This window comes from Nannospalax galili, unplaced genomic scaffold (genome assembly GCF_000622305.1).
Source record: "Nannospalax galili isolate Female #2095 unplaced genomic scaffold, S.galili_v1.0 scaffold611, whole genome shotgun sequence".
Classification (NCBI taxonomy): domain Eukaryota; kingdom Metazoa; phylum Chordata; class Mammalia; order Rodentia; family Spalacidae; genus Nannospalax; species Nannospalax galili.
Genome location: NW_008330486.1, coordinates 615,157 through 634,761, shown reverse-complemented (window position 1 = coordinate 634,761; position 19,605 = coordinate 615,157). Strand labels below are relative to the sequence as shown.

General features: G+C 42.4%; 1 protein-coding gene across 1 annotated transcript in view; it reads left to right on the top strand.

Annotated features, from left to right (window-relative positions):
- Positions 1–19,605, top strand: part of Myzap (myocardial zonula adherens protein) — a 106,724-nt gene that overhangs the window by 68,881 nt on the left and 18,238 nt on the right. Inside the window, exon 11 of the mRNA XM_008847476.3 lies at positions 10,994–11,077. Coding sequence (XP_008845698.1) covers positions 10,994–11,077 — 84 coding nt within the window. The remainder of the gene's footprint in view (positions 1–10,993; positions 11,078–19,605) is intronic.

Genomic DNA, 19,605 nt, shown 5'->3' with positions numbered 1-19,605 from the left:
GATTCCCCCCCCCCCCCATTAACACCTTCATCAAGCTGGAAATTTTTCCCCTGTACCATTGTCTTTGAAAATTATTCTTGTCCTGCCCCTCCGCCACCACATCCTTGGGCTTGGGAGTGGGCATGGGGATGAGGAGGAGCCAGGCCTAGCTTATCAGGAGAAGGCTGAGACCGTCAGCAAGCATTTAAGAAGGGCCACTTGTAAAGCAGGTGCAAACATGGACATGAGTTCCTGCCCTCGGGTGACTTTTTGACTGACATTTACGCTCATCAGAAGGTGAGGGAGATCATGGTAAACCATCAGCCCAGTTCTAAGTGATGTGTGCTGGAAACACAGAACAGGGACAACATGCCGTAGGCTCCAAGGAAATGAAATCTGGCCTTGCACCTGCCTCTGTTCCTTACTAGGCTTTGTCTCCTGAGCAAATTCCTTATCCTTTCCAATACTCTGATTCCTTATCAATGAAATGAGAGTGGTGGTTTGGACTGGCAGGGTGCATACCATGAGCCTATCACCTCCGTGCCTCCAAATATGAACCAGTTCTCATGTGGCTTCAGGGAGGAGGCAGTGTCTGACTACATTTTGCAGGATGGGTTGGATTTTTCTAGACAGGGATTGAATGGGTGGAAAAGGCCTTGCCAGATAAGACGTAATGGAAATAAAAACAAAAATGTTAGAGACCAGAAAGTATAGGGTGAGTCTAGGCCTGGGTCCAGTTTGACTGCATTAGGGGAGGAAGTGCAAAGGAAGAGGCTGTAAATGTAGATTAGAGCCTGTTGTGTGGGTGGTAGACGCCAGCCAAGAGCAAGGCCTGATGGGGTCAGAGTGACTTCTGGGATGCTCGCTAGTAACAGGGAAGAAGAGGCAAGGAGGCAGGAGACCCTGGCTAGCACTGGCCGGGTTTGTACTCACGGCACATGGACTTTAGGAACATTTTGAATATACCATTTTTAGCATCAGCTTTGTGCCTGCTGTGAATAGGTGCATTGCACTGTTCTGAGACAGTTCCCTCCCCAGAGAGTCCTGTTCAGCATCTGGGGTCTTCTCTCTGAAATGCCATCCACTCAAGAAAGGGACAGATGAGCCCTTGCTGCCCTCCTCCTTCCGCCTGCCTCCACAGGGGCTAAAAAGAGTAGCTTAAAGAGGCAGGGCCCCCGCTGGGTGTGGAGGCACATGCTTGTAGCTTGTAATCCCAGCACTTGGTAGATAGAGGCAGGAGGGTCAGAGGCCCAAGGTCATCTTCAGCTACATAGTGAGTTTGAGGCTAGTTTCCTTTAGTTTGAGGGCTAACGGAGACCCTGTCTCAGAAAATAAAAGTGTTGGGGGCAGCTGGGGAGATGGCTCAGTTGGTAAAATACTGAATGAGGACCTGAGTTCAAATCCCCAGCACCCACATAAAAAACTGTGTAGCAGCATGTGTCAGAGACAGGAAGAGCCATGGACTTGCTGATCACCCTGTCTAGCCATTGGGAAGCTCCAGGTTCACTGAGAGACTATGTCTCAAAAATAAGGTGAAGAGCAATGGAAGAACACATTTGATGGCAACCTCTGGTCTCTGTGCACGTGCACTAACACATAGGCACATATGTGTATTCTCTCTCTCTCTCTCTCTCTCTCTCTCTCTCTCTCTCTTTCTCTTTCTTGAATAATAGCCCCTAGCAGGTCTTTTGTAAGGGAAAAATCCCACACCGACATTTTCTACAGCCCAGTCTCTTTTCTAGGGCTGTATGGTGGTATTAAGATGTGGTCCCCAGGAGGATAGTAGCAGGTGAACCTCTGAACAGCAGGATGTGGATAAAAAGAGCCTGGGCCTCAGCATCAGGAGGACTGAGGATGATGTATCAGCCCTGCTAGCTTCTTGGAACCTGAAGGGACAACTACTCAGGGTTGTTTCTGAGCATCACAAGCTAGTCCAGCCAAGGCCTGGACCCAGGACACTTCTTCCTCCCTTAATCCAGTGCGTGTACCGACATTTGTAAGCCCATGTATTCTCTGACATCTCAATAGCCAAGTCTTTCTTAGGCACCCAAGAGGATCTGCATGCTGTTCTCTGAGAAGCCACGTTATCATTAATCTAAGATAGAAATCAAACCAAATCAGGTTATTTTACCTCAGAAGCCCATTTCAGCTCGTTCTATTATTATATATTACTTCAAACTTAATAGAAAAAAATTGATTAAAATATGTACCCTGTTCATATCCAGCCTGGCTGAATGCCACAAGACACATTAATTGAAAGTGGATTTCCACCAGCTCACTCAAGCCCCATGAAGATGAAAAATGCCCCCTTTCTCCTCTGTGCCTTCATTGATTTTTCATTTTCCCCACTCAGAGCTTCATTTAGCAATTTTTCAGTTTCGTTTGGTTGGGACCTTGATTCATTCCCTCCCCTGATGAGGTAATGGACCCTTTTCCTTGTCCTTATGAAATCTTTCAGGCGGCATTAGCACAAGATACATTCTGGTCTTGTTGTATTGTTCTATGCATTATTTATTTTTTTCAAAAAGAAACTAAGAAAAATAACTTTATTCTCGCACTTTTTAAAGGTTTTATTTTTATTTTGTGTGTATTTTGCCTGCATGTATATAAGTGCACCACATATGTGCCTGTGCTCCACAGAGGCCAGAAGAAGGCATTGGATCCCTTGGAACTGGAGTTATGGATGGTTGTTAGCCACCTTGTGGGTGCTGGCATCTGAACCCAGGTCCTCTGCAATAGTAGCCAGTGCTCTTTACCACTGAGTCATCTCTTCAGTCCCTCATTCTTGCATTTTTGTGGTGACTTTTTTTTTTTAATTAGGGAGAATGCAATTTAAATATATACCTAAAAGGGCTGGGGATGTAGTTCAGTAACAAAGTGCTTGCTTTACATTCACAAGGCCCTGAGTTCAATCTGCAGCACCACAAATAAAAAAAAAAAAAGAACCAACCAAAACTCCAAAATATAACTATGAAATGACAGCACAAGAGACTGCCAGAATGGAATTAAGGGAAGTTGAAACAAAACTGTTCAGAAGAAGAAGTAAAATGTCAGTTATATTCCTTTTTATGGTGTGGCATGGCCCATATTTTGCTGAGGATGTGGGAGACAACTGTTTGTCAGCTAGTGGATGGAGCAAGAGGTCAGGTTGAAATCAAGGCTCTGGGGGCTGGAGAGATGGCAATTAAGAGTGCTGGCTGCTCTTGCAGTGGATCTAAGTTCAATTCCTGGCACCCATATCCAGTGACTCACACCTGTTGTTACTCCAGCTCCGGGGCAGCTGGTGCCCTCTTCTGGCCTCTGCAGGTAGCTGCTCACACGTGGCAGACACACAGACACACACGTACACATAAATAAAAATAAGTCTTTAAAAAAGAAAGGAAAAACAAAAATAAAGTCCTTCCAGGACAAAAGAGAGCAAAGGGAGACATGAAAGCTTGAGTGAGTTCTAGAAGGTTCTTCCTTGTCCTGTTCACACTCTTGCTATGTGAGATCACTGACTCACTGATGGATCTCTAATGGTTTTGAAAATAGTATTGGGGAATTTTTGAGCTATTTCCTCGTGGAAGTTTCAAGTTTTCAAAGAACACGTATATTTCCTCTGAGAAGGCTAGGGGGACTCAAAGTATCATGTTGCTTTATTTTGATCTAGAGTTCATAACTCCATGAGTATTCATTTTGTTTAGAAATGTGAATTAGCATTTATGCATCTTTGACAAACATTTCAGTGAGGAAAACAAACTATTTCTTCCTAAATGCAGTTTAAAGTAGAAAGTCTTCGTAGATGAGGGTTCACAGGAAGGAATAACACCCTGGTGTGCTGCTGATGGCACATGTGCACATGGCCCTCACACCCTGGTCTTGAACACCTGTGCCTGAGGCCTTAATTGGCTATTCCTTAAATCAAAATGAACACTAAATAAAACAGATTTCACAGAAAATAGCAAAAAGGCCATAAACATAGTCTGGCTTTAAAATTTTATTTCTCTTTCCACTACAAGATTTTAAACAGTTGAATCAAATGTCGACTTTTTTTGTTTTGTTTTGTCTTTAGTTCTAAACAGTTCATTTGACCAAGTAGCCATTAATGAATCTGGCAAGTAGACATTCATGAATCTGGCAGCGCCATGCAGAACTGGTTCAGTACAGGGCTTCTCAGGTGGCACGAGGGAGAAGGCTTATGTGAGCTGTTGTCTGAAGCAAAATACAGAGAATATTGAGATCTGGGAATGTAGCTTAGTTGGTAGACTGTTTGCCTCTCACCCATGAAGCCCTGGGTTTGATCCCCAGTATAAACTTGGCATGGTGGTGCAGGCCTGTAACACTAGCGCTTTGGAGATGGAAGCAGGGATCGGAAGTTCAAGGCCATCCTCAGTTACACAGGGAGTTTGAGGCCAGCCTTGAATATATGTGATCCTGACCTAAGTTAAAGAAATATATATGTTTCTGTATGTGATGTGTTAAATTAGAAAGTACCTAGTTAGAAGTAAATTGGCATTTTCTGATTGCTGAAATCCTAGTTAGAGATTCATTGGTGACTTCTGGTTCAGTAGTGACTTCTGATTGGTGGAATTGCTAATTAGAGGCTAGTTGTTGGCTTCTGATTGGTTAAGCTTGTTTTTTTTTTTTTTTTTAAGCTCTGACCAGTAACTCTGGACTGAAAGGCACCCTTTGCCTGGGTAGGAGCCTCAGTCATGAAGCCCCAATTATTTCAACAGTTTCCCTGTTTTGGCCAGCCTCTCATTTATGAGTTTCACCGAAACCTAGCTGTCACCATCAGAGCTGGCTTGTCTTTGTCTCAATGTGAACTCCTTTGATCATCAGGGTGTTCATTTCTTTGTGACAGAATCTCACACTGTAGCCTAGGCTAGTCTGGAGCTTGCTCTGTGGCCTCAGCTGGCCTGGAATTTGTGGCAGTCCCCTTGCCTTAGCCTCTTTGAATGCTGGAATTGCAAGTGCTCACCACTGTGTCTGGCTTTTGTTGTTGTTGTGTGTTTTGTTTTGAGACAGGGTCTCCCTGTAGCCCCAGCTGGCCTGAATCTTGCTATTAGACCAGGCTGGAGTAGATCTCACAGAGATCCATCTGCCTCTGCCTCCCAAGTGCTGGGATTAAAGGCATGAACCACCACCCCTGGCCTTTTTAAAATGTGGGTTCTGGGGCTCCAACTCTGGTCTTCCAACCACTTTACAGACTGTGCTATCTCCCTAACTCTATTACCAAATTTTTATATGATTTTATTTTGATAGTCTTTCTGAAACAAATTGGGAGGACTCCTTCCATTAACTGTTTCCAAGGCAGTTTATAAAAATGTGCAAGGGGTGCTGGGGAGACAGATCAGTGGTTAAGAGCACTTGCTGCTTTTTGCAGAGGACCTGAGTTCTGTTCCCAGCACCCATATAAGGTCCCTCACAACCACCTGTAACTCCAGCTTCAGGGGATCTGGTGCCCCCTTCTGTCCTTCTTGGGTACCTGTGCATGCACGTGCGTGCGCGTGCAGACACACACACACTCTCACACACACACCCCTTTTTGAAAAATGTGCAGGTTGTGAGCTCCCCTGAAACAATAGACAATTATGGGTGAATACTTAGCTCAAACTACAGATACAGGTGTCTCAGCTGTGGCTCCAGAGAAGAAAAGCCATGATCAGTTTTAACAAGCTGGAACTGTTATTTCCCCTCCCCTTTAGGTATAAAATCAGTCTGAAGGCTTAGAAACTTGGTATCCTGAAAGATCTCATCAATCTAATGAGAGTTCTAAAGTGCCATGCTAATGGAGACAGGACTTAAAAAGCATCCTGGTAAGATAGGTTGAAAGCTTCCAAGTAACAGTAAGAATCTATAAAGGAGACCTAGAACTGGACTGCAGTGTGACATTTAACTTCAGTTGATGAAGGGAGATTAGTTTTTGTCTAAGTAGTCTATGGAAAGTGAGTATTTCAACTTCTTCTTAATACCCTGACTTAAGCCCAGTAACCTGGGCCATTTATCACCACTTGGTGACAGCTAGACCTAAATGCAACTTTTCTGAAGGGTAATTAAGCCTCCTGAAGGCCACGTTACAAATTGGAATGCATCGAGGTGTCCCAGAAGCCTAGGTGGTAGAGCATACCTGTAATCCTAGCATTTAGAAATGGAGTCAGCAGGATCAGGAGGAGCTCAAAGTCTGTGGGTATACAGTGAGTTCCAGGCCAGTCTTGGCTATGTGAGACCCTTTCTCAAAAAAAAAAAAAAAAAAAAAAGGTGATAGCAAAGAGGGGATGGGATATAGCTCAGTTGGCAAGAGTTCTTGTCTAGCACGTAGGAGGCCCTGGACATCATCCCTAGCATCACATCAACCTGGTATGGTGGTGCACGCCTGTATTCCTAGCACTTGGAGGATCAGAAGTTCAAAGTCATCTTTAGCTATTGTAAGTCTGAGGCCAGCCTGGGATACATGAGACTGTCTTGAAATAAAAACCAAAAGCAAAAGCAAAACGAGTAGCAGGAAATGCACCTAATGAATTTCACTCATGTGCCAGCTTCATCGTACCCTGGATTTCCCAGGGGCCTCTGATTTGGGGGATAATTTGGGAACACATGGTTAGCAAGGACATCTAGGGCCTCCAAGAGTTGTTCGAGAGTATCTTCCCCTTGAAGTCTTAAGAGATGAATTAGTTAAGGATAGAAAGATGTATTCATTCATTCAGAACACAAAGATGACATGTTTATTTTTAGGAAATCAGTCTACAGGGATTGGAATTCTGGTAGTCACACAGTAGAAACCAAGTCTCAAACACGTTTCATACTCAAGGTGTCCCATGAACCAATGTTTCAAAGCTTTTTAAAAGTAGAAATTTAGAGCGAGATGTCTCAATTGGTAAGGTAACTGCTACCAAGCCTGACAATCTGAGTTCAGTTCCTAGGACCCACAGGGTGGAAGGAGAGACCCATTCCCACAAGTTGTTCCATAACCTCAACACACACACACACACACAACACACACACACACACACATACACACACGTTGTGCTCATGCATACACAAACAAATAAATAAATAATTAAAAAAATTTAAAGTAGTCACCATCTTCTGTAGCAATATCTGATTGCTAGTGCACCATCAAACCGTGAAGCACTGACTGAGCTGTTGCAGAGACTGCATGCCCAGGCCAGTCCAAGCTGGGGTGCAGAGTTGGTGCTTTTTGTAGGGTCTGCAGGCCTTGGCCAGCCTGAGCTTGCTTGCTTGCTTTCTTTCTTTCTTTCTTTCTTTCTTTCTTTCTTTCTTTCTTTCTTTCTTTCTTTCTTTCTCTTTCTTTCTTTTGATTTGAGCAAGTTAGTTCTGGGCACAGAACATTCTGGACAAAGTGTCTCTGTAAGAAACACCCAAGGACTGCTGCCAGTGTGCACAAAGAACGTCCATTTAACATCATAGCCTTATGGCTTCAGGAAGTATTCTTGCTTAAAACTGTGAGCCTTGTGCCAGAAGCCTCTGCACCCCGAAATCCTTTTCACGGCCCTTTCTCCCTCCCCAAACCAGATGCTCCCTCAGAGTGGCACCAGCCTCTCCTTTCTCAGAAGAGCTCCCCAAATTTTCTCTGACACTCTTTCCTGGTGGTGTCTTTGCCTTGTATTGATTTATGGCTGTTGCCTATTATCTATGGGCATCTGGTTCTAGAATCCTCCATGGAAACCCAAATCCGAGAATTTTAAGTCTTTTACTGGTGCTGCATCAGTGTATAGCCTATATACCTTGCCCCATGCACTTTAAACATCTAGACACTGAAGACTTAGTAAAATGCTAATGTTCTGGGAATAGTTGCTATACTGTATTATTTAAGGAATGCTAACAAGAAAGAACAAAATCTGTCCATGTTTAAGACAGAAACGATTAAGTTAAAACATTTCTGATCTGTTAATCTGAACCTGAGAATTCAGGAGCCACAGCTGTGGAGGGCCAATGTCATTTTTAAAGTGGACTCTAGAGGGCAGTGATCAGCAGGAGCGTCTCATCTTCCCATGAGCCGGTCACTCCCCAGGACCCTGCTGTTGTCTGTGGCCTGATTTTCAGTGTACAAATGAAACTACATCTTTCCCTTTCCTTGATCTAAAAGTCATTCAGAGTCCTTCAGAGGCAGGGGCAGAGGGGTGTTCGAAGGTATTTTTTATGTTATTTGACTCACCATTTTAGACCCTTTTATTGAATTTCAGAACCCATTTCAGCAGTCACATGAAGATTTTAAAAGTAGGTTTAGGTCTAGGGTAATAGCTCAGTGGTATAGCACTTGCCTAGCGTGCACAAGACCCTGGGTAGAATCCCATTACCACTAAAGGAAAAAATAAATAAAACAACTACAAGTTCATTTAAAAAATCTCAAGGGCTGGGAGATGGCTCAGTCAGTAAAATACTTGCCATGAAAGCATAGGACATAGGTTTGAGTCCCAGCACCCACTTAAAAGCTTTTGTTTCTCTGATCCTCGAAGCTTTTTATAAACATTTTTTTCTCCATTTTGCAATACGTTTGTTTTTAGCGTTTGTGTAATATGCTCCATCATATTGATACCTCATAATTTATGGCCGGCTCCTTTAGTGCTACACATTAAGGCTATTTCCATTTTCTCTCTATTATAAATAATGGAAGCAAGAACATCTTTCTATATACAGCTTTTTTCCTATGTTTGAATTATTTCCTTAGGACAAATTCCCAGGAGTGGGATTAGTGGGTCAAAGGGTCTGAACAGCTTTATGGCTCTTAATATTTATTGCTAAATTGCCTGAAGGGTCATTCTAATTTACAGTGCCACCTGCAACACATGAGTGTCTGTCCCTCCCAGGCCTGCCAACACTGGCCTCTTCAGGCACTACTTTGGGGCAAATTTAAGAGGTATTAAGAGGTAACTCATTACTCTCTTTAATTGATAATTTATTTAATTATTCTCAACACTAAACATTTTCTCTTAAGTTTCTTAGGTTCTATTATATATGGCTTGCTTTTCTTTCCAGAGGTTAATATATCTTGATATCACATACAGTTTAAAATAGCTAATAATAAAAATGTGAAATGAGGGGTGGGATGCAGCTCAGTTGGTAGAATGCTTGCCTGACATGCACAGGCCCTGGGTTTGATCCCTAGAACAGCCTAAACAGAGTGTGGCGGCACATACCTGTAACTGCAGCACTGCGAAGCTGGAGGCAGGCGGATCAGTTCAAGCTATTTAGCGAGTTTGAGGCCAGCCTGGGCTAGGGGTGTTGTCTTTTTCGGTCTGTCCGTCTGTCTATAGAGAGAGTGTCCAGTGTACCCAGAATGAAGAAAATAACCAGTGAGGCCCCAGGTTGAACAAATGGCCCATCCAGCTGCGTTTGCCCCTTTTTGGCCGCTCTTTTCTTTTTACCTTTGTGTTCCGTTTTATGTGTATATGTCTCCCACCTCCTTCACAGTGCCTGTCTAAAATGTGCTTATAATATAATCACAACATCCAGTTCTCTAACATACTCCAGTTCTCTAACATCACTTAATACCAGCATGTAATACAAATTTCCAAAGTGTATTTTTCCTGCTGGCTTGTTCCAGCCACTGCACATACCTTTACATTTGATTGCCATGTTTCTAAAGTCTCTCATATCAGTGTTTTAGAGATTTTTGTGGTTTTTAGACAGGGTTTCACTATGTGACCCTGGCTAGCCTGGAACTCCTTTAATAGACCAGGTGGCTGATCTCAAACTCAGAGGTCCCCCTGCCTCTGCCTCCCAGTGCTGGGATTAAAGGCATGCATCACCACGCTCAGCTTGTTTTAGAGATCTTTATTTTTGAAGGTTACATAGACTTCCACTGTTGAAATGTACTGTAGGGTTATTAAACTAGGCTCTTATTAATGGAGTTTGTCCGGTGTTTTCTAAAAACAAAAACCCTATGTCCAAATGATTTTATATTTCTGTGTGGTCTTTGGGATCTGTTGCTAAAAATGAGACTCCTGAGGAGAGAGTAAAAAGCTGCCCATGCGGTTTTCCTGTTATCTCTAGGGGTTTTCGTCAATGATAATCATGCCAGTTTAAATATTTTTTAAATTGAGTGTCTGCATTCTCAAAGATGCAGAATTGTTAGAAAGTTAGCTTGCTGTTGACTGAATCTACACACTCTTCTCACTGCTGTTTAAAACAGGGCCTGACACAAGCACCCTACTTCCTGCTTTTGAGAACCTCTGGTCTGTTCGGGGAAACATGATACCTAAATGAAAAGCCAAGAGGCTTCCAGCATGTGTCATGTTAACAGACAAAGGTGCGGTGCAGCCCGGGTCTGCTCTGGAAGCCAATTCCCCTTGCTGTAATCTTCTCCCATGAGTTCTCTGCCCTCTGAATTCCATTATTACTTTTGGTGATCCTTACCCCAAGGCAAACTTTTGACACCTGGTTGAACAGATACGAATCTATTGAGAGAAATAACATAACTGAATGTTTGAAATGTAACTTGCTTCATCAGTTCAGGCCAGGTAATTAATTTCTGTTGAGTTGTATGTGTGCATCCTGAAGCATGGTCCGTGGATCGTCAGGGCATGTTACTAATGGCCACACAGTACAGGATGGAGATGCTGAGCTAAACAAACCCAACAGGACAGCTCTGTGTCTCAGAATTCCGTTATCAGAACTTCTCAGTCAGCACTGGTTAAGGAAACAAAGATTCTGTATGTAAGGGCTGGGATGTAGCTCAGTTCATAGAGTGCTTGCCTAGCACACATGAAGCCCTGAGTTCAATCCCCAGCACCTCGTAAACCAGGCATGATGGCCCGCACCTGGAATCCCAGCACTCCAGAGGTGGAGGCAGGAAAATCAGAGGTTCAAGGGCATGCCCAGCTGCATAGCAAGTTGGAAGCCAGTGTGGGATATGTGAGACCCTACCTCAAAAAGAAAAGAATAAAACTAAAAATTAATCTATGTGCAGGTTCTATTCAAACAAGCAACAGTGTTTCTCCCCACTGACTGTCTTCAGTCATACAATTCTACACTTCTGTTTAACTGTTCTCCACCGTCTTCTTTCTAGATTGAATCATTAAAGAAGAAGGTGCAACAGAAACAGCTCCTCATATTACAGCTTTTAGAGAAGATATCTTTCCTGGAAGGAGAGGTAAGACGGTGTGCTTCTTTTAGCCCGAGTCTTCCTACCATTAAATTTTATGTTGCTGATCCTGCTGTGGACACTTAATTAAAAATATGGCTGTTTCCTGGCCTTATAAAATTGATTGAAGGTTAACTGCCAGCTCCACAAATGAGCTCCTGACAGCTCTTTTTTCTTACTTTCTCTCTCTCCTCACTCCAGCCTGCCGCTCACTGCTGCCTTTTCGAACACTCTACTTTGTCTTATTAAGAATTTCTTCAGCAGGTCTGATTTGCTGACAGTACTGGCAATTCCTGACACTTCTATAGGACTTTATAATTTGTGAATGATTTACACATGCATTCCTCTCATGGTTTTCTCTGCTGCTTAAGAAAAGGCGAGAGATTTTGGGTTTTGGTCTCTGTGTGAATAAATGGAAAAGCAGAGGCAGACTGAAGGGAGAGGTGTTGCCCGTGCTTGGAAGGGCTAGGAAATGGCTGGCTCTAGGACGGACTCCTAATCCAGTGCTCTTCTTCTGTTACATCGAGTAAACATGCTTTAGAGGTGACTTAATTTGACTTGCATCTTGAAGTTGCTTTGTATTTTTGCCTGGCTTTTTGAAAGACATTTGGGGGATTTTATGGCAGTTTCAGGAAAAGAAATTATGGTGTTGGAAGCCTCTTAGGAGGTTAGGTGTTAATAGAGGAAGCCAAAGTCCCAAAGGCTTTTTTAAAGAATTTTGCACAGAGCCTTTGCCTTCTGTGGCTCCATGAAGAGCTGCTTTGCCAAGCACCTGTCCTTGTCTGTTTCCCCCAGGAGACAGCCCAGAGCACAACAGTGAAGCAAGGAGAAAGGCAAGAAAGCACATTTATGGAGTGTCTACTGTGTGTTGATGTTGCTAGTTACTTTCCATGTGATCTCTATAACACAGATGTGAAGAGTGGAATGAGACCTACCCCAGGGCAAACATTGGCTCTGTTTATGAGCCATATGATGGGGAAAGCCCCTTATAATTATGAAGTGGGATTATAACTGCACCTGTACATCTATGTGCCCAGCAATCCTGAGAATGCACAGGAAATGCCTGGCACATACTGGGAACTCACTTCTTTGTTTTATTTTTTTATTTATTTTGTTTTTTTAAATTTAATAACCACAAGATTAGAAGAAACATTTCATTACAGCTTTAACATATTCAATAATAATTTCCGGAGCAAGGATACATCTCTTCCAAAAGTTGTTGTAAATTTTTAGGTTTTATTTTTTTGAAACAGGGTCTCCCTGTAGCCCCAGCTGGCCTGGAGCTCACTATGTAGACCAGGCTGGCCTTGAACTCACAGAGGTCCACCTACCTCTGCCTCCCGTGTGCTGGGACTAAAGGTGTGCACCCACCACACCTAGCTCGAACACTCACTTCTTAACTTGTTCTTTCCTTATTAAAAGGACTGCTCTCTGAATTAAATGATATTTTCCATGTTTTAAATGTAGGGAAACTTGAGTTTCCAGGACATCATTTCCTGCCCATGGTTACCATGGAAATAGTGAGCCTGAATCCAAAGCCTACCTCTTTCCTGCCTGCTGGCAGACATAGCAGAACAGGTCTTCAGTCACTGTGCTTTGGAGGGGCTACCTGTGGCTGCCACCAGGAGCCCCACAGGCCTGCTTGGGGCCTGGTATCAGATCCAAGGTCCAAGAGTCTGTCTCTTGAAACTGAGTAAATAGTTTTCTCTCCCCATTCATGTCTTGCCATCCATAGTCACTGGGTCCAGTGCCAACCTGTTTGTTTATTTGTTTGCTTGCTTGCTTTGCTCATATAGCCCAGACTGGCCTCAAACTCACTGTGTAGCCAAGGCTGACCTTGAACTCCTGACCCTCTGCCTCTACCTCCCAAGTGTAGAATTACAGGTATGTGCTGCCTCCTCTGGTTCCCAGCACCAGCCTCTGATCAGCATGTTTATTTCTGAGATTTCCTTCTGAAATTTCATCTTCTCTGTGTTTACGGGCCTGGTGGTACAGAATCACACCTTCCCTGGTGACAGGTAAGAGTATCCTGGAAGATTCATGTGTCCAAGAGAGAAGGAGCTCCAGAAGAGCGGAAAGAGCCGCTGACAGGAGAGACAGAAGATCCCCCAGGGGGTGCTCACCTTGCCTCTGTCTGTGGCACTCCCAAACTCTCCTAGAATGTCCGGCGGGGCGGGGGTGTGCACCGGTGCCCCAGGAGGAGGCTTACAAACACATGCTTTGCTTAATGCTCAGATTATTCATCTCAGCTCATGGTTTGAGTTGCTGAGATGTACATGTGAGTTTAGTTGGGGGTGGGGAGGGGTGTGACTCCAGGAAGCCTCAGTCAGGGTGTGGGGAAACAAGGCTAGGAAAGGAAGCTGACCATCAGTAAATGGGCCCTTCTGCAGCAGGTGACCACTGTGGGCAGCTGTGGCTTATGGCACTTGGAGTCTCTGGGACATGCCGTGCACTAGCTTGAGTCATCCCTTCCCGGAGGCCAGAGGATAGGGCATTCACTAACTCCCTGCCCATTAAGTGACTGGGTTCTGGGCTTCTGGCTTTTCGACTAACCTAACGGCAGTAAGACTGGTCCTCTGGTGTTCCCAGAAGCACTAGGTGAAGATCGCAAAAGTGATGTGTCAGGAAGTAGAAGTGTCCAAGGATTCAGGAGGGTATGCAAATCTCATCAACAAGACTATGAAACCCAGTTTTTCTTGGGTATTTAAACACTGATTATAAAGCTGACTAATTTCCCTAAAACTATTTAAATCCAGTGCAAATTTAATATGGCTGATTTCCCTCAACTAAGTCACATACTGGCTTTAAACAGCAGACGAAACATAAAATACATCACATGACAAACTTTAACAATAAACAGTTTTAAATATTCTAAAATATGAAATATCCTGGATTTAATTAATTTCTTCGTTATGTCTGTTAATTTTCTTTGTCCCCTCCTAAGGCTACTATTTTACTTTAGTATTTTGTGTGTGTGTGTGTGTGTGTGTGTGTGTGTGTGTGTGTTCACGTGGAGGCCAGAGGACAGCCTTGAGTGTCATTCCTCAGGAGGGCTGTATACCTTTTTTTGAGACAGGGTCGCTCACTGGCATGGAAATCACCAAGTAAGCTAGGCTGCCTGGCCAGTGAATCCCAGGAATCTTCCTGTCTCCTCCTCCCCAGCGCTAGAATTATAGGCACGTGACATGATGCCTGGCTTAAAAGCATTATACATATACTCTACTGACTTATTCCTGCTGGCTGTGTGTGACTACTAACACCAATGAATTGCTGCCCCTCTTTCCACCTGATTGTTGTGTGCTTATAAATGCTGAGCCATCCTTCTGTTTGCGGGGAAGTCTTGGGGTGAGTTGATCCTCACTTCTTTTTATTAATCTAACTTAGCACAGTGATATTATAAACAGACATATAGTTAATAAACCACATAACCTTATAAATACTTCCTAGTTTAAAAATCAATAAAAATTTAACATATCTTAAAGTCACCCTACTTTTCTATTATAAAACCATCTTGGGTACCATATGGTGACAAAATTTAATTTATTTACCTTATATACTGTGTTAATTTTGCCTTTAAGTGTTGTCATGAACACAAGGCATTTATCAGATTCAGCTTGCTTCTGTATCATAATTATTTCATGATCTACCTATAGACAGTTTTCTGTTGCTGTAAGAAAATACCTGAGGATAGATAAATGAGTGATGATCCTGAGCTCTTACACACCCTTGTCTTAGCCTAGTCCTGCCCCACAGCCCTAGGGGAGTGGACAGTGGCATGCCGGAACTGATTTCTCCTGGCTCACAAGAGCTAGCTGTGTGCCTCTTGTAGGGCTCATATGTGTTCATCTCACAATAGTTCACAGCTGAGCATAGCTATGAATGTGGCCCAACACAAAATCATAAACTTACCTAAAATGTCATGAGGGGACCTGAGTTCAACCTCCAGAATTCATATAATAAGCTGAATGTGGTGACATGCTCTTGTAATCCCAACACTAGAGATGGGGGCAGGGGGGTGTCCCTGGAGTTTGCTGGCCAACCAGCCTTGACTACTCAGTGAAATCAAGGCCAGCAAGAGACCCTGTTCCATAAAACAAGGTGGGTGGTGCCTGAGGAATGACCCTTGAGGTTGACCTCTGACTGCCACATGCATGAGCACTGATACAGATACACACACAAAGAGATTTATTTTGCGGTTTTTTTTTTTTTTTAGTCACTTGATTTCACAGTTCTCAAGTTTGAACTCTGAGGGTGACAGCATTGGGTTGCAACCTCAAAGGTTGGATATGCCTGAGAGGAGATATTTTGACTATGTTCTGCCTTTATCTATACATGAACAGGAGCAGATCATTCCACTCACTGTCTGGGCTCAGCGGCTCCATCTTTTAGAAAGGCAGGAGGAAGAAGGAAAGACTCATGCTATCACTGAGATTACTTTTATTTTAATGTTTGAAAGCATTGTTGGCTTTTTAAAAATATATTTTATTTATTATTTTTATTTTTGTCTATGAGTGTATTGCCTGTGGGAATGCAAGTGCACCCATGTTGTGCAGTGCCTGCATTCAGAAGAGGGTGTTGGATTTCCCTAGAACTGGAGTTACAAATGGTTATTAGCTGCCATATGGGTGTCGGACTCAAACCCAGGTCCTCTGCAAGAGCAGCCAGTGCTCTTAGCCACTGAGACATCTCTCCAGCCCCCATTATTGTTGGCTTTATAATGTTTTTCAAATCACACCTAGACAGCCAGCCCAGGAGAACACTACCTGATCCTGGGCTCAGAGAAAAGGTCTGGCCCTTCCCTAAGTCAAGGTGATGACCTAGAATCTTTTCTCTTTTAAAATAGAGAAGGTGGTTAGTCCTTGGATATATTATTTACCCTTACTGATGTTTAAAGTTATTGGGTTTTACATGTATGTGTACCTCAGAAATACACACCAAATTAGGAAGAGTAATTTTTTTCAAGTTTCTAAAGTAAAATTAGAAGCCTAAATTCCTTAATGAATGATAAACTTTCTGAAATGCATTCCATTATATTTTTCTCTGCTGAAAATCTTAAACTTACAGTGACAGTCGGATAAAGGAGCCTGAAGTCTGGGTTTTGTCCACCCTGTCCTTAACACACACAGTCCTGTGCACACCCCTGTGGCATGTCTGTGGAACATCGTCAGGACTCTGTGTGTCTTTGGGCCGTTCCCTGGGCACAGGGCTCCGCCTAAGGTTTTCTTAGAGTTGTTCCTGCGTAGTCTGTTTCAGCTTCCTTGGAAGGAACTGGAGAAGGAGGTGACTGCCATGCACATGTGAGGCAATTCCAAGTGCCCAAAGAGACCACTCCAGGTTCGTCCAGGCACCCTGTAGTAGTCATTATACACGTCTAAACACAAGGTGGTGGTATTTGAAAGCAGGAAAACACAGCAATTCACTTCTCAGTCCAGAAGAGTCTTCTGTGGAATGCAAGTCTGTTCAGTCATTTCCTTTCAATCGATTTCACAGCTTCACAGTGTCAAATCCAACCAATTTTATTTTTAAGGGCTCTCTTAACATGCCCCTCCCTCTCATAACTTGCTTTTTATTTTCTCTTATCAACTTGGTTTTGTCTAGTTTGTATAAACTGCATATGTTTAACACATGCACAGATTGAGCCTCTTGACTGAAAGTCCCTTGACTTCTGGTCCTAGTGCTTCGATTGCCCTGTTTTGGATTTTGGAATATTTGCATAGAAGTTACTAGCTGAGCATCCCTGACCCCAAAATCCAAAATGGGAAATGCTTCATAATCTGAAACTTTGAGCATCATGTCAGCACTGAAAAAGTTTCAGATTTCAAAACACTATAGATGTAGGTGGGCTGGCCAATGAATTCTAGAGATCCACCTCTCCCACCCCCACCCTGTTTGTTTTTAATGTAGCCATTGGGGTGGGGGATGTGATATCTTCATTTGGTTACTGGTGATGTTGAACAGCTTTTCTTTCTGGGTATCTTTCTGTGTGCTTGTTAGCCATTTATATGCTGGGGTTTTTAGCTGTTCAAATCTTTGCCCTTTATTATACTGAATTTTAGTTTTCATATTGATTTGAAAAAGTTCTTCATCTTTCTGGAATCTAACTCTTTGGCCAGTCTATGCGTTGAACCATTTTTTTTTCATTCTAAAAATTGAAAATATTTTCATTTTTGATAAAGTTCAATTAGCCATTTTTTCTTTTATGGCTTATGGTTTCTATCTTCTTAGAAATCTTTGCCTATGGTTTCCACTAAGAATTTATAGTTTGGGTTTTCCTCATTGTCCTTTCCCAGATCTCTCTCTCTCTCTCTCTCTCTCTCTCTCTCTCTCTCTCTCTCTCTCCTTATCTTCAGTCAGTCTAGCTAGGGGGTCATCAATTAAAAAATTTTTTTAAATGTGTATGTGTTTTGCCTGTACACATGTAAGTGTACTCATGTTGTGCAATGCCTGTGGGAGCCAGAAGAGGGCATCAGATCCCCTGAAACTGGAGTTACAGATGGTTGTTAGCCATCATGTGGGTGCTGGGAACCAAACCTGGGTCCTCTGCAAGAGCAGCTGGTGTTCTTAACCGCTGACAAGCTCTCTAGTCCTAGGGTCATTAGTTTTATTGATCTTTTGGCTGTGTTGATTTTTGTCTGTTGCATGCCTGCTTTTCTATTTATTTAATTATACTCTTGATACACATTAATTTGTTCTTCTAAATAGATTTTTAAAAGATTTATTCTTTATATGTGTATGTGTCTATGTGATCCTTTGCAGGAAGAGTACATGCTCTTAACCACTGAGCTACTTCTCTAACCCTTGCTTGCAGTAATATAAGTTCATCTACCCCTACCCCATTAAAAAAAAATCCTTGTGTTGTATATATTAGAAACCTACAGTATGTTATTACCATTTGTACTTTAATAATCACGTATTTTTAAAGTTTATTTCATTATTTCATTTATGTGTATGTGTGTGTGCCTGTATGAGTTTATGTGCCTCATGTGTGTGCAGGTGTCCATGGAGGCCAGAGGGTGCTGGATCCCTTGGAACTGGGGTGACAAGTGGGTGTGAAATACCTGATGTGGGTGCTGGGAATTGAATCCAGGTTCTCTGCAAGAGCAGTCAGGCTTTTAACCACTGAGCAATCTCTCCAGCCCCAACAATCACATATATTTGCTCATAAGCTATCCGTTTCTCATACTTTTAATTCATCCTTGAAATACCTCATTTCTCTCCAATGTCTTTCTTCAGATTAAAGAACTTTATTGTTTTGTATAGTGAAAGTCAATGGTAAAAATTTTCAGTTTTCTTTGTCTAAAAGTAACATACTCATTTTACCTTTATTAACTTGATGTTGACAGTTTGTTTCTGTATGCATTTTTTGTTCTCCATAATTTCTGATGAAAAAAAGTCTGTGATAATCCATATGATTACTCCCCTGTAATAACAGGTTGCTTTCAAGATTTCTTTTTGTACTTATGTTTTTGGCAGTTTGTCTATGAATATTTCTCATTTAATTTATCCTGTTTTGGTTTTCTGAATTTCTCAATTTATAAATTTATATCTTTCAGCAAGTTTGGGAAGTTTTCAACCGTTGTTTCTTGAATTATTTTTTCCTACCTTACTCTTTTTCCTTTTCTCTCCTGCCTCTCTCTGTATTTTCCTCCCTCCCTCCCTCCCTCCCTCCCTCCCTTCCTTCATTGCATATAGCCCAACTTGCCTCAGACTCATTATGTAACCAAGGATAATGTTGAATTTCTGGTCCTCCTGCCTCTGCCTCCCAAGTGCTGGGACCACATGCTTGCCCTGCCATGCTGAGTTTTAGTTTTTACTGCTTTTGTTTCTTTCTCCTTCCTTTCTGGGTTTCCAGTAGAGTTATGTCAGAGCTTTAATAAGTGTCCCATAGTTCCATGAAGCTCTGCTTTTTTGAGTCTTTAACTTTGTATGTGTGTATACATGTGTGTATGTATTTGTGTGTGTGGATACAGGCAAGCAAGTGTGAAGACCAGATGTCAGTGTTGGGTGTGTCTTCCAAAATTACTCTCTTTTTTTCATTAAAAAAACTGTAGGGTATAGAGAATGTTTTGCTCTAGGTGGTCTTAAAGACAGTAACCCCTGTACAAAAGAGGAATGTCTGAGGGAAGTTAGGACTAGTTACTGAATGAGTTATGAAGTGACCTGAAAGGGAGACTATAGAAACCTTCATTTTCATGAATCATTGGAATTCTTTAGGGGGCTAGAAATTATAGTTTTGAAATGGAAGAGGCTCTTCTGTGTTCTATGTTCAAGCTAGATGAAGTTCACATCTGTTGCCCTGACAGTGGAAAACTTGGACAAGTTAATACATTGAACCAGCTTCGGTTGCCAAAAATATTTTCATAAAAAGGTAAATAAATATGTATCTGATTATTACTAGTCATAGTCGGTTGCACTTGGATCCTTGGCACCTGTGTATGACTATAAAGTCATCTGGTAGATTTTAATGGTAATGTTTATCACCTCTACTAATTATATGATGTAAATTTCCATGCTTCCTCCTCAAATACAATACATTT